The sequence below is a fragment of the Brachyhypopomus gauderio genome, chromosome 14, assembly GCF_052324685.1.
Source record: "Brachyhypopomus gauderio isolate BG-103 chromosome 14, BGAUD_0.2, whole genome shotgun sequence".
Classification (NCBI taxonomy): domain Eukaryota; kingdom Metazoa; phylum Chordata; class Actinopteri; order Gymnotiformes; family Hypopomidae; genus Brachyhypopomus; species Brachyhypopomus gauderio.
The window spans coordinates 10,882,360-10,895,844 of NC_135224.1; the positions used below are offsets into that span (position 1 = coordinate 10,882,360).

Sequence of the window (13,485 nt, forward strand, 5' to 3'; positions counted from 1 at the left end):
TTCATTATGGCATAACACCAGCACCTGTCTAGGAGGTGGAGAACTTCCTCCTGTGCATACGACGTCCACCGTCACCCATCATGTCTAACTGGTGGGGATGTCGTTTAGTGGCAGGGACATCTGGGCTAGCGTCCAGCTTCCCTGGTGACTACACAGGTACCATGTTCCCATCAACAAAGCAGTCAGTGCTCGTACGGGAGCTGGTGATGTTTGCCGTGAACAGCCCTGTGTTTTCCGCTAGTATCAGCCCTGTGTTTTCCTCTAGTATCAGCCCTGTGTTTTCCGCTGGTTTCAGAGCAGACTGATAATGCTTCTGGATGTGGGAGTGGCCTAATCCGAAGACAAGGAGTCGGACGTCACTGTACGAACCACACGGAGGAACACGCTGTATTTGTTTTTTTTTGTACGTTCTACCGTCGAGAGCATATCTAAACGTCCAGATGGCTCGCTGCTGCCGATGACGTCTGCAGCGGTTCTCGTGCTTTTAGTTTAAAAAGCGTGTGTGGCACCAGCACCTAGAATCATGAGAGGAAAAGTGCTGAAGGTAGACGGGGAACTACGCATGGATGTGTGGACAGCACGGCTCTTCCTACGAGTAGACGGGGTTCGCCATGAACTCGGCGTGGGTGTCGTGTGGAGCTCTTGGCTGGACGTGAATTATGCATCATACTAAAATGCCTCGCAGTAAGCTGAGCTGATTTGAGGGCAGAGCTTCCATTATTTTAGACTGAACATACCCTACTCTAAACTCGGGAGTCAGTGGTTGAGATGTTTATGAAGACTTTTCTACGCTGTTTACTGACATGACCCATTAGAGTCACAATGTCCGATTACAGGGGAAGCTTCCGTTCGGTTAACGCACGACACAATAGTAGTGAATCAGTGGCCATGGAATGGCAGATTACCCGTACGGGAAGGGAAGACCAAAAGCTACTGCACAGAAAAGAGCAAATGTCGTTTCGACGGGCCCTGCGGGCCGGGCTCTGGCACAGCGCTGCGTGATGCGTGCGTGTCAGGGTGTGGCACCTGTTTGGTCCTCTTGGCCAGTAGCGCGGGGCTGCCGGATACACTGACGCCCGCCGCCCTGGTGCTGAGCGCAGACTTCGGCTGGCGCGGCTGGTCGAAGAGCTCGCGGCGCAGACGAGGGAAACTCTTGTAGCTGCGGGGAAGGAGGTTGGGTTGTTCAAGAGACGTCGCGGCAGAGAGGCGGGCGATAAATAAGGCCGCCCGTAAAAATAGCAACAAAGCAATAAAAAAAAAGATGTAGTGAATATAGAGGGAGGGGGGGGAGGCAGGAACAGCACAGAGTGTGCCTGAAGACAGCTGAGAGCCTGGCACCAGCACCTACAGCCTTGGCCACCTGGCACGGGCTCAAGGTTGGCACGCTAGTGAAGAATGGAGTGAAGGTATGTGGAGGCATGGAAGTAGATGATGTGGCCCTTCTAATGGATAAAAAGCTCTCAGATGCTTTTAGGGTGCAATGTGAAAGGAACAGTGGCTGAGTGGAGTAGAGAGGTATTCAAAGTCCTATTAAAGTGTAGGACTGCATCTGAATAATGCATATTGCATACATGAAACAAGCAGTTTAGCATGAATTGGGAATTAAGGCAACGGAGGTCCTAACTGGGTCGCATATACTGCTTGGTTGTCCAGTTTATTTGACTCTTTTCTGGAAGTTTCCAGAAGGGCTTAGTGAGGGTGTGGGACACCTACCTGTACTTGGGTGAAGGGTCTGTCCCATCAGGAGGGGGCTCCGGGGGCATGATGAACACGGTGTGCTCGCTCTTCTGAGAGTCGTCCAGCTCCATCAGCCTGGCGTCCTCAGAACCCTCGCCCTCCACCTGCGGAGACCAGACACGGCGCTAATCTCCAGACACGCGGGCAACACTGGGAACCCGCCGCTTAAGTTCCTAACTGAACTACTCTCCATTGTGTTTATATACACGTGTAATACTTTTTTAAATGGGGGAAGAGAGGGAGAGAAAGAGGGAGAGAGAACTGGAAGAAACCCCGACACGGGTCGAGGAAGCCCAGCCTTCGGCCTGATGGGAAGTTTCGTTTTCAAAACACGATGTGTTTTAAATGCAGGATTTCGGGGGCGCTGGTCAGCGTAATCACTCGTTCGTAAGGGCCGGGGGGGATTTTCCGTCTCTCTTACGGCTCGCCACGCTCGGACGACCCATGTGCCAGCATGCCCGGCAGCAGATGGCAGAGTTAATTATTTACTCCATTTAACTGATGGTACCGCATGTGAACGGCGTCTGCCATCTGGCCTTGAGTTTCCTGAGCCGCTGATCCGGAGGCGGCGACGTTAGCAGGAGTCTTAATCTTAAAAACTTTGTGCGTCCGACAGCAAAACGTCCGGCCTAAGCACCACGGGACGGCAATTCCTACTCATGTCATCAGGCTCTACTCTAACTTCATGCACCCTGTCTCAGCCAAGTGCGTTTCCCCCCACCTGCCGTGACTTTTGGCACCATAGCCCGTGATGCTGATGATAACGGCAGGGCAGTGCTGCGCCAATAAAGCATTCCAGGGAAAATAAGGCTCACCTTTGTGCCCCTGTCTGTTCCTTTATCGGACGGGAAAAGCTGTGAAAGAAACAAGAGAGGAACAAACTCAATCATAGGAAACACAGCTTCCCCTCTTCCTCCCAGCGGGACCCAAGCCATGTATTACAGCTCAGGATCAGAATGGGAGATTCTTTCACCAGAGCCATAGAAGGGTTTTTCAAAACTATTTGGAGAGGAGATGTGTGGATTCTTTGTGAAGGTGAAAGTTCTGACTGTGCTGCCAGACGTCAGAGTGGAAACAGATGGAGTGGGTGGTGTCAACACCTTTTCGATGCAGTAGTCAAAAAAGGCCAGGCCCGTGTCTTTGTCGCTGACGAAGGTGCACTCCTCGATGAAGCGTATAAATATCTGGGTCTTGGTAAGCTGGGAGTAGAACTTCTGGTGAGCGCGGTCTCGACTCTTCAAGAACCCTGAAGGTGGACGGTGAAACGGTCAGCAACAAGTTTCACAATAAACACAAAAGCTAACAAATGGGAGCGCTCAGAACGTATGAATCTTTGAGGGTTATGGCACGTTGAGCGAGTATTACCCTGCAGGTCGTAGAGAGAGTCGGCAGCAGTGCGCTTCGCAGAGGGCTCCTGTGTGATGGGTTTGAGGTAGAAGCGGTAGCCCTTTAGGATGGTGGCCATGAAGCGCAGGAAGGTCTCCTGAACCTCCATCTCCAGCCCGGCCATCTTACTGTCCCAGGTGAAGTCTGCCTCGAGAGGAGCCATGTCCGCCGGCGAGCCTTCCGGACCGGTCCTGCGCACTGGAGATGCACGGACACGAACGCAAAAGGAAGCTGGGGTTAGTTAGGAGACTCCTAATTCAACCTCTGCTGTGTGGTTTGAAATGCTCTGTTAGTTACATATTTAACAGTGAGTGTAAAATATAGTCATATCGTAGTGTTTGATCCTATCACATAAGCCAGCGCTTATACAATAACAAAGAATGTGGCCAAAGTTCTCCTGACTGGAGCGAGTGAGACAGGGATTCATACTAATGGTGAGCTGGTGATGCAGGTTGAACAGTGAGTTGGTCAGGCTCTTGCAGGGCTTCTTTGGGAGATTCTTCCAGTTCGAGTGCCTCTTTTCATCAGACCTGCCAAAAATGTTAAACACCACCCAGAAGTGTCACCACCCAGAACCGGACATGGACTAGAGCACAAGGTCCCAGAACAATAGAGATTTCAAATGTTCTACATGAAGATCTGGCTCACAGGTAGATGGTGTTGGTGTCCAGATCCACACAGACTACGTCTGCCGGGGGGTCATAGAGGTCAAAGTATCTGGAGTCCACTCCAACGATGAAAGGGCACGGGGCATTCAGGACCCCGGCAAGAGAGAGAGGACACAGCGGGATGTAGGGACACTGCCATTGGAATGGAAAGATAATCTGGACAAAGAGAGACGAGGGCGGAAAAACAAATGTCATCTTCCTGTGCAGATGGAATCAAAAGTTTCATAGCACACACACATGAATTTAAACGTGCACACCAACGCCCAACTCACCGCCACCACGGCCTCAGCCACACCGGTCAGGACGTCTGGTCTCAGGGAGTGGAGGAGAATCTTGCTCTCCAGCAGGACGAAGTGCAGCAGCGTGGCGCAGTTCTCTGGGCCGAGGTTTGTGAGCAGCGTGCTGTAGTCGGCCCCGCTGTGTCGGGACAGGAGCGAGAGGAACGGGGACGGTGGCAGAGAGAAGGGAGAGAGTAGGGGGGGCAAAGTTGAACTTGCTGAGCAGGAACTACGTCTCAGAGCGGCCCGAGAAATACCCCACACAGCGCTAACGGCCCCGGAACATCGGACTAACAACCAAACACAACGGCAGCAGCTGTGATGCGAAGGAGACTCGTCTTTGTTTCATTATTGAGACACAACACACATATTGCAGAAGAGAGAGCGTGTTGAAACCTCACATCAACAGCTGCGCCTGGAGCGCCTAATCTCCCCCCCTAATCAACCCCAAAATAGTTGGCTCGCGACAGCGGCACCACAGAACGAAAACATCCGAAAGGCCGCATTTTTTCCCCTAGTTGTGAACCTGGAGTGACCAGTGCCCGACACGTCATCCGTTCCCTGGCACTGACGAGGAGAAAAAAATGTATTATTGTTTTGCAGTAAACTCTGAGCTCGTAAAAACGCTTGTGGGCTGACAGAGGAATGTGCGTGTTTCACATTAAGCCGAGTCCCCAAGATGGAAACTTCGGACTTCGGAGGGAGCATGAGAAACCCAAAGACATTTGGATATGCGAGCGATTTTTTTTTTGTGCCCATAATAACCACAAAAGGCAGTAGCACTTCAAAACAGACCATATCTGCACTTCATTTGAAGGGAGAGTGCTGGTGGTGTCACAGCTTACCTGAGTGGCAGAGGTGTACAGACAGGCTGGGAGAGCATCAGACTGTCCTGCACCGACAGCTGAGACACAGAGGGAAACAAGAACCTCTCAAATCAGGCATTCCAAACAAAGGACAAGGACTTAAACCCCCCCCATTTCTTCACCGAAAGGACCGAACCCTTAGTGAAGCGTCTGAAAGAAATCCACACTGCATGCTGTTAGGAATAAAACTGGTAGAAGTAGCCATACCTGGACCATTATTCTGGGCCTCTGGGGGGACGGGAAGGGGACGTTATGCATGAAGTGGGAGATGTGTCTGAAATGGGGGGAGGGGCGAGGAAGAGAAGAAGCAAAACCTCGTCAAACACATGGCACTGAGAACGTCCACTCAGATGGTTCAGGAAGGTGTAGGAACGTCTTCAACAAAACCCTAAGCGTGTTGGGGTTCCCCGTGCGTCTTACTTCTCGATGGGCAGGGGGTTGACGTTGTTGGCCGTCAGCTTGTAGAGGAAGGTGAGGAAGCGTCTGAAGGCTTTGAAGAAGGGCCAGCGGGACAGCAGGCAGATGCACTTGTTGGTGTTGACCGTCCGGTCTGGGATGGGCTTCTTCTCCACGCTGGTGAGGAGGCCAAGCTGAATCTTCTGCTTCTCGCTCAGGTTGTCCGGGGAATAGAGCTCGTAGAACTGGATGGCGGCACCGTAGACCTAAACATAAGGATGAAAGGTTTTCAGGAAGTTTCCGGAAGGCTCGGATAGAGGACTTAAAGGATTTAAGAGCTCAAGTTAGATGTTTGGTGTGCAGGTCTGAAAGGTTTTTGCTGGTGGTTTTGATCCTGATAGACATCTGTCTATTTCCATTTCTGTCTCAAGAATCTGAATGCCAACTAAAATACACAGCAAAAACTACCAGCAAGCACTTCAGGAAGCAAGCACTTATAGCAAGCACTTTAGTCTTCACTAATTAAATGCAAATTACGAAAAATACTTCTGTATTCTGTATCTGTAAAAACAGCAGCTGACTGAATGCGGTTGAGAAACCATTTTAACATGGAGGGACATGAACGGAAGGATACCTTTTCTCCAGAGGAGTTGGTCAGGACGAAAGTGGAGAAGACGGGCAAGGGCTGGCGTGTGTTTGGGGCCCAGCACTCGATTTTGGCGCCCATGGGAAGGCAGAACAGAGGCACTGACTCAGAGAGGGGAAAAGACTCATAGTCTTCCTCTGGGTAGCGAAAGATCAGACCTGGGACAGCAGAGAAAAGAGCAATTACAACAAGCATTTGACTGCGCTCTCCTAGCTGGGAAAGAGAGCGACACAGCCATCTTCCTGTGGCCTTGCTGCCCTCTACCACTTTTGCAGAAGAAACGCATAGAAACACGTCTAGCAGTGAACAGGAAGCGGCGATAAAAACAAGGGGTGGAGGAAACTGAAGATTATTCATGCATGTTTAATGCCAATGCACATTTCCCGCCATTTTTCTGGATTAGAGATAAAATACTGAACAATGTGGCCTTTATGTTAACTGTACCATTAGAATAAGCAAAACCAGCATAATATGTCATATATTTGGTGTCAAAAAAAAAAACAAACAACAAAAAGTGAAATCAAATTAGTGCTTTTTCAGTACTGGGTTTCACTACCAGTGGTCAACAGCATACTGGCCCAGAGGGTTGAACTATTTCTCTTTTTGATGAATCCTAGCATTCATATGACCCAACAAACATACATGATACCACAACATCACATTAGTACTCTTAAGGTGACCTTATTGATGAGTCAAGCAGTGTTCAATGGCTAGTGTTTGGGTATTTTGCTGTGCCTAATGATAGCTTAAGTGTTAAGTACAATAGATTTCACTTTTTAGAATGACTGATAAGTCTGAGAAAAACAGACAAGCAGGAAGCTCTGCCCTCAATGATAAGTACGTAACATAAGAAGCCTTAGCTGACTTACGAATATTAGCCATGCTAACACAGAGCAAAAAGGCAACATGCTGATGCATCTTGCCCCGATGGATGGTAGGCCCTGCAATTCAAATAGGGTTTTGTTTTCTTTCTTTAAGCAAAATCTCAAATGACTCGCACTGGGAAGTAGAAACTTTGTGTTGGGTGATAGAAAGCCTTTTGGATGTTACGGCGTAGTGCAAAATTCTGGGGCACCACCGCAACAGGCAGGATAAAAGAATTTGTAATTTGATTTTATTTTTATTTACCATCCCCCCGGGGTGGCCCTAGGCTTGAATATTAAGGTTATATGTTTGTCAAGCACAAAGAATGTCCACCCTCATACGTTCCTTCGTGAGCCTGTAAATCTTCATTCATTTTAGCATCGGCACCGTGAACGTCAATTTGGCCCAATAAACCCAAAATGAGGTGCTGAATCACTATCAGAAAACGAAAGCACCGTCTTGGGGTACCAGAGCTGCAATCCAGCTCCCATCATCCTGGGGTTTGAATTTGATCTGATTCTCATCAACACCTTCGTTGCCATTTTGTTAAAGAAGTACGGCAAAAGGAACGTGGTTCGCATCCATAACAACGGAGCTGACATTTAGAGGTTTCATCTGAGGCCATGTCCTGACACCACATCACAGTCACTGGGGTGAAAGAATAAAAAAAACAGTACGCCAAAAATAGACAAGGAAAGGGGGAGTGAATAGTGAATCTGGAGGGGGGGACGACACAGACTCACCTGCTTTATAGGTGATTGAGTTGGAAGCCGAAACTGACTTTTTGTAGCACAGGAAAACACTGGAGCCCCACTAAAAGTGAGGCAGAAAGGATTAAGAACACTTGAAGGGAGCACTGCGCCTGCTCGTGCTCTCACACGATCGATCATCTTCAAGCCCGTGGCGTCCCGAGCTGGCACGACCCACCGCGCGGACTCACCATGCCACAGTTGAGGTTCTTGTCCACCTTGAGGAAGGTGTGTGGGGGGATCTCGCCCTTGTTCGTGACTATGACGCAGATGTCGGTGACCGCCAGAGAGTTCTTGGGCTGGACCGCCAGGGCGCGTCGCAGGGTGATGAAGATGCGCTGAGTCGAGCTGTTGTTGACGTTGGCGCAGCGGCCGTACGGCGTGGCCTGGATGGCCTCGCAGCCCGGCATTAACTGATCCTTCCCCTCATATTGCACTCTGAGAGAGAGAGAGAGAGAGAGAGAGAGAGAGAGAGAGAGAGAGAGAGAGAGAGAGAGAGAGCGAGCGAGCGAGAGTGTGAGAGAGAGAGAGTGTGTGAGAGAGAGAGAGAGTGTGTGAGAGAGAGAGAGAGTGTGTGAGAGAGAGAGAGTGTGTGAGAGAGAGAGAGAGAGAGAGCGAGCGAGCGAGAGCGAGCGAGCGAGAGAGAGAGAGAGAGTGTGAGAGAGAGAGAGAGAGTGTGAGAGAGAGAGAGAGAGAGAGAGAGAGAGAGAGAGAGAGAGAGAGAGTAAGGTTAGAACCTTTCAGTAACTTCAAATGCCTGATTTACCACCTTTTTTAATTAACATTCTTAACCTCTTTTTTCATGAAATGTATTTTATTAGCCAATATAAAAAGGCAAAATGGAAAGGTAAACACTGACAAAGTATGCTAATAGCACACTTCGGTTCTATAAAGAATACTTCAGTTCTATATTAACATACTGCAGTTGGATAATGTCAAATGCTTTCTCAGTGCCCAATAATCCTGTCTATCTTCTTTGAACGTTGTCTTGATTCTTGATTTTTATGCAAAATCAGACTTGCTATAATACTGTATGACTCGACCAACAAACTATTTGAGCTGGAGTGGGAGAATGATGAAATGGAATAAATGAAAGGAGGAAGAAGAACTCCAGGGAGATGAAGAACGGCGGTGACAGCAGACTTGAGAGTAAAGGCTGGTCAGCTTTGTTTTCCTGAGAATATGTGAAGAAAAATGAAGGGATAGGTCATAACCAGCATTACAGAAAAGCCACAAGAAAAACGGCTCTCCAAGCTGGAGTCTTTGAAGCCTTTAGTCAAACTGCTTACAGGAGGGAAGCTAGAGAAAATGCCCCGTTTTCCACTAAATGCTCTGCATTTATAAATTAACTTTCAGATTTTTTTGCAACCAGAGCAGGCCTTCATTTTTATTCACTGCTAAGCCTAGACATTAGTGCAGGACGGGTTTCTTCAAGGACTTTATTAGAACACCAAAACACACACTTGAGATTGTTTCTTATGTCTTAATAGCTTGTTTTATGGCTGCTATAAAAGGTTCCTGGTCCTTAGTCAACTGTTGGGGCTTTTAAAGCTTTGAGAGGTGTGGACAGTGTTGCTCTTCTCAGGGGCCAGTGACGGACAGTTTAACTCCCCTCGCCTTATGGCCTGTCAGCAGGGCCGTCCAGGAAAACAACAAATCCTGTCCTCCTAGGACGCTCCCCCAGTGCCAGGCCAAGGCTCACAGGACCATCCTGCCAGGCCAAGGCTCACAGGACCATCCTGCCAGGCCAAGGCTCACAGGACCATCCTGCCAGGCCAAGGCTCACAGGACCATCCTGCCAGGCCAAGGCTCACAGGACCATCCTGCCAGGCCAAGGCTCACAGGACCATCCTGCCAGGCCAAGCCTCACAGGACCATCCTGCCAGGCCAAGCCTCACAGGACCATCCTGCCAGGCCAAGCCTCACAGGACCATCCTGCCAGGCCAAGGCTCACAGGACCATCCTGCCAGGCCAAGGCTCACAGGACCATCCTGCCAGGCCAAGGCTCACAGGACCATCCTGCCAGGCCAAGGCTCACAGGACCATCCTGCCAGGCCAAGGCTCACAGGACCATCCTGCCAGGCCAAGGCTCACAGGAAGTGATGTCAAGGAAGAACGAGCTGGTGCCGGAGCCTAAATGAATAATTAACACGCCGTTCCTGAGCCACCTCAAAGCGCCTGCTTTGGCGTTACTGGTCTTCCGCCTACATAATATCGCAACAGCCCGACGACATGAACGAGGTCAGCCCAGTGCATCTTCCATTAGAGCAATTCTCTGTGTGTGTTTTTCTGTTATAACCTCCAGAGGAACGGGAGCATCTTGCTGCATGCATTTTGTCTTGCTATTGGTAATCAGATAACTCGACAAACCAAACAATGACTTCATACAGGAGGCAAGCTGGTAAAAAGAGGGTTTGGCCTTAGTATTAAGAACTACTGGGATTAGGTCATTTCATTTTGAAGGTACACAAAGCACTAGCCTACTGCAATATGAAACTCATCATCAGTGCAAACAAAGTCACAAGGCAGCCAAATGCAGGTTCCCACGGTGCAGGGCCACGATGGGATAAGCATTCACAAATTGAACATGTAATCATGTCTATGATTGCTAAGGATGAAACATCCCATTTTTCTAGAAAAAAGGAAACAAGTAAACATAAAACATCCCATGTTAAATACACATTCTTTACAAAATCACAATCACACACACAAAAAAGCCTAATGAAAAGAACCTCACTGTTCGGTGCAGAGACCCAATCAACTCGTACCACTTTTCTGTCAACAGAAGTGCTCATGGTGGTTCCCTTGAGCTAGGGAGCCTACTCTTCCACTGGGTTTGAGAGCTCAGTGATCAACGATGTGGGTGTTCCCTAATCCAGAAACAAAACTGGAAGTCGCTGCTTAAAAACCACATTGCAGAACACGCGTTTCTTTTGCAAATTCGGCTTCTTTCTTGGAGGTCGTATCTAAACATACAGCGAGTAAACAACCTGCTCTTCAGCCGCTTGCATCACAGAATCGCCGGTTCCAGAACAGCAAAACGAGGGGCCCAGAACGGCACCGGTCTCGATGGCCCGGAACCTTATTTTTCCCCTAATGGAAATGTGCAAACCGATTTTTGGCTCCAACACGGGCACCATGCGAGTGGAAAAGTGTTGGCTGCATCACAGCCAGCGTCTCAAGGCCATTTAACTCTTCAGCAATGGCGTGATCTCGTCTTCCAGACCGACACATAATCTAACTTGATTAAAAATTTAAGCTTACACATACTCTCATCTCACACACACGCTGCCGACATCCACAATGCAAATCACAAGCTGTTTGTAATCAAGAAGCTCTGACGGTACGTTTTATTCCCCTTTGTGGTGTAGATATGCTACAGGAATGAAACGCTGAACGCACTGGGAGGGTCACTGGGAAAACACGGACACGTGCAACAGTGAAGCAGTCTGGGAGTGAGCAGGAGATCCAGAGATCTCAGAGAGTGCCTCTGAGTGCAGACCATTCAGAGGGAGGACTGGTACCAGCTTCTCTGAGTGCCTGTGACAAGCAAAGCATGACATAAGCCATGATGATGCAAGAGAATCCCTAAACCGGTTTGGGTTTCCAGACCAACCACCGTGTGTCTGTTGGTTGTTCAATTAGAACATTTTTGGCGAGCTCCGCAAGGTAGTTTACATTGGCCATGCTACACAAATGCTGCAGGTCACAAAATGTGACTGGACAACACCTGTCAGACCCTTAGGAATGAATAATGCTATGAGTAACTCTATTCTTGGCCAGACACCAGATCTTAGAGACACACACAGTTGATGTTTATTACCAAAAACTGCTGCACCTGGTTAACTTGATCTTCCATCATTCTGTACTCAAAGACATTAAAATAATACAATCCTTGTCTAGAATTTGATATCGCTCCAGAGGTTCAGATATTACAAACTGACTGTGCTCACACTTTGTTCACACGTTGTCCTAGATCTTGTGCATATTTGGTCCACGGACACGCACACCAGCGAGAACTGCCAGATCGGAAATTCATACTTTGTTTTCCATTCGTTGTTTGTTTTTCAGCCTCACGTTGCAGTGAGCAGGTGCAGGTGACTGGGCACCTGCTAGTCTCCGCCCCCCGTGCCCTGGTCCACGGCCACACCCTCTCAATAAACTCTCTGCGACAACTGCTCCTCTTGCCCTTTATAAGATCCTTGCCCAAATCGTCAAATAATCTCCAATACTGACATTTCACTCATTTTCTCTTATGCACCGTATATGACGTTATTGCGTTATTGTGAAATTCTCGGCTGCGGGTCCATGCTGTGCGAATGTCCGTCGAGACTGGTGATAAGACACTGGTCCCATTCATGTTTGCAAGTACAGGGAAAAATATAAAAGAAACAAATACAAGCAGTTCAGCATTATAGCACTGAATTTTTTAAATAAAGTTCCTGACTTCCTCATTAGCATTTCTAAATAACTTAACTAACTCATACAAACGCACACTCTCCGTCTGAGCACATTAATATGCTACAATATGCTAGTTCCAGCTGCATTAGCAACAAGTTACAGTTACAGGGAACTTACAATGTCTGCAGAGCTATCTGCAGTCAACGTCCTCCATTAAAGATGAAATCGAGAACACAACAGCAATAACTCTGGTAGGTTTAACATTCCCACATTATGAGCCAAACGGAGTTGAGATGACATTCACTCACAGAGAGGCAGGATGCCTGACAGGCCAGAGTTCACATGGCGCTTTTAGCATATTTACATTTATACATTCATGCTTTAATCCAAAGCGACTTGCAGACACCGATCCACGAGGTGCCACAAACACACACACTCACCCAATGTCGCTTAGCGGGGACTTCCCGTAACCCCTCTTGTAGCAGAGGAAGAGCTCGGGGCTCTTCAGGCTGCCGTGGTTGAGGTTGGCCGGCTGCCCGCTGCTGGTGGTCTCGATGCAGGTGAAGCCCTCAGGCACCGTCTCGCCCGCCGACTTGTTAATGACGGCCAGGTCGGTGATGGGGGCCTTGGGGCCGCTGGACTTTGCCTCGGACAGGTCCTGCTCCAGCAGCGTGGACTTGTCCGTTAGCCCGGCCACCACAAAGTAGTCCGTCACGCGGTGACCCTTGTCTTCGATCATGGCTGGACGTACCTAGAAGAGACCAGAGAGCGATTTAAAGTTCCTCGTGTGCTGAAGGAAAATGAATGTCTTGAAGGTCAGGGTCGAACGGGACACCAACAAGCTGTTTGCTCACACACGTATTTCACAGGGAGCACCGTTATGACCTGAAAGCATGAACGAACAGCCTTGGTAGGAAATTTCATATCAGCCTTCACGGGAGCACAGAAAATATTTTTACCTCAGTTCCTTTTCTACGTTTTCACTGGCGTGCCCATTCCTGTTTTGCTTACAAAACAAAACAGCTGACATTTTACAGCAGTGAAATCTTTATGGATATGACATAGGAATCGTGTCCTGCTATATTTGCAAAGAACCGTCCACGGCAGCGGCCATCTCGCATACTTCCAGCTCTTTGCTTCCCTTGTGCAGATCTCCCGTCCATGACTGCTCCACTACAAAGACGAACGGAAGTGGCCCGGATCCGAGATGGCCTGCAGACTGCAGAAAGGAACTTTTGTAACATCGTTTCCTTGTTCCTCTGAAGCTTACAAAAAGGCAGGAGAGCGGCGAGACAGTGGAATGCTCCAGAACACACACCATGGCCACGAAGCAAGAGAACTGCCATAAAGAGAGCCTTCAGAAAAGATCTGGGCTCGTTTGTAGGGAAGTGCGCACACACACACACACACAGAGACAGACAGACGCACACAAGGACTTTAAAATGACAGTAAAAATGTGCTACTTGCTGCAAAACAACCCCTGTTCTAGAAAGA

At 48.8% G+C, this 13,485-nt stretch overlaps 1 protein-coding gene across 2 annotated transcripts in view; it reads right to left on the reverse strand.

Annotated features, from left to right (window-relative positions):
• The window catches only part of dennd4c (DENN/MADD domain containing 4C), a 39,157-nt gene that overhangs the window by 13,979 nt on the left and 11,693 nt on the right, over nt 1-13,485 (reverse strand). For both annotated transcript variants that reach the window (XM_076972429.1, XM_076972428.1), the window contains exons 2-16: nt 12,432-12,742; nt 7,782-8,028; nt 7,585-7,654; nt 5,966-6,135; nt 5,356-5,597; nt 5,143-5,209; nt 4,915-4,973; nt 4,064-4,208; nt 3,772-3,947; nt 3,553-3,653; nt 3,103-3,321; nt 2,838-2,983; nt 2,553-2,591; nt 1,714-1,841; nt 1,027-1,159 (exon numbers count right to left, since the gene is read on the reverse strand). In XM_076972429.1, coding sequence (XP_076828544.1) covers nt 1,027-1,159; nt 1,714-1,841; nt 2,553-2,591; nt 2,838-2,983; nt 3,103-3,321; nt 3,553-3,653; nt 3,772-3,947; nt 4,064-4,208; nt 4,915-4,973; nt 5,143-5,209; nt 5,356-5,597; nt 5,966-6,135; nt 7,585-7,654; nt 7,782-8,028; nt 12,432-12,730 — 2,241 coding nt within the window. In that variant the 5' untranslated portion in view covers nt 12,731-12,742. The remainder of the gene's footprint in view (nt 1-1,026; nt 1,160-1,713; nt 1,842-2,552; nt 2,592-2,837; nt 2,984-3,102; nt 3,322-3,552; nt 3,654-3,771; nt 3,948-4,063; nt 4,209-4,914; nt 4,974-5,142; nt 5,210-5,355; nt 5,598-5,965; nt 6,136-7,584; nt 7,655-7,781; nt 8,029-12,431; nt 12,743-13,485) is intronic.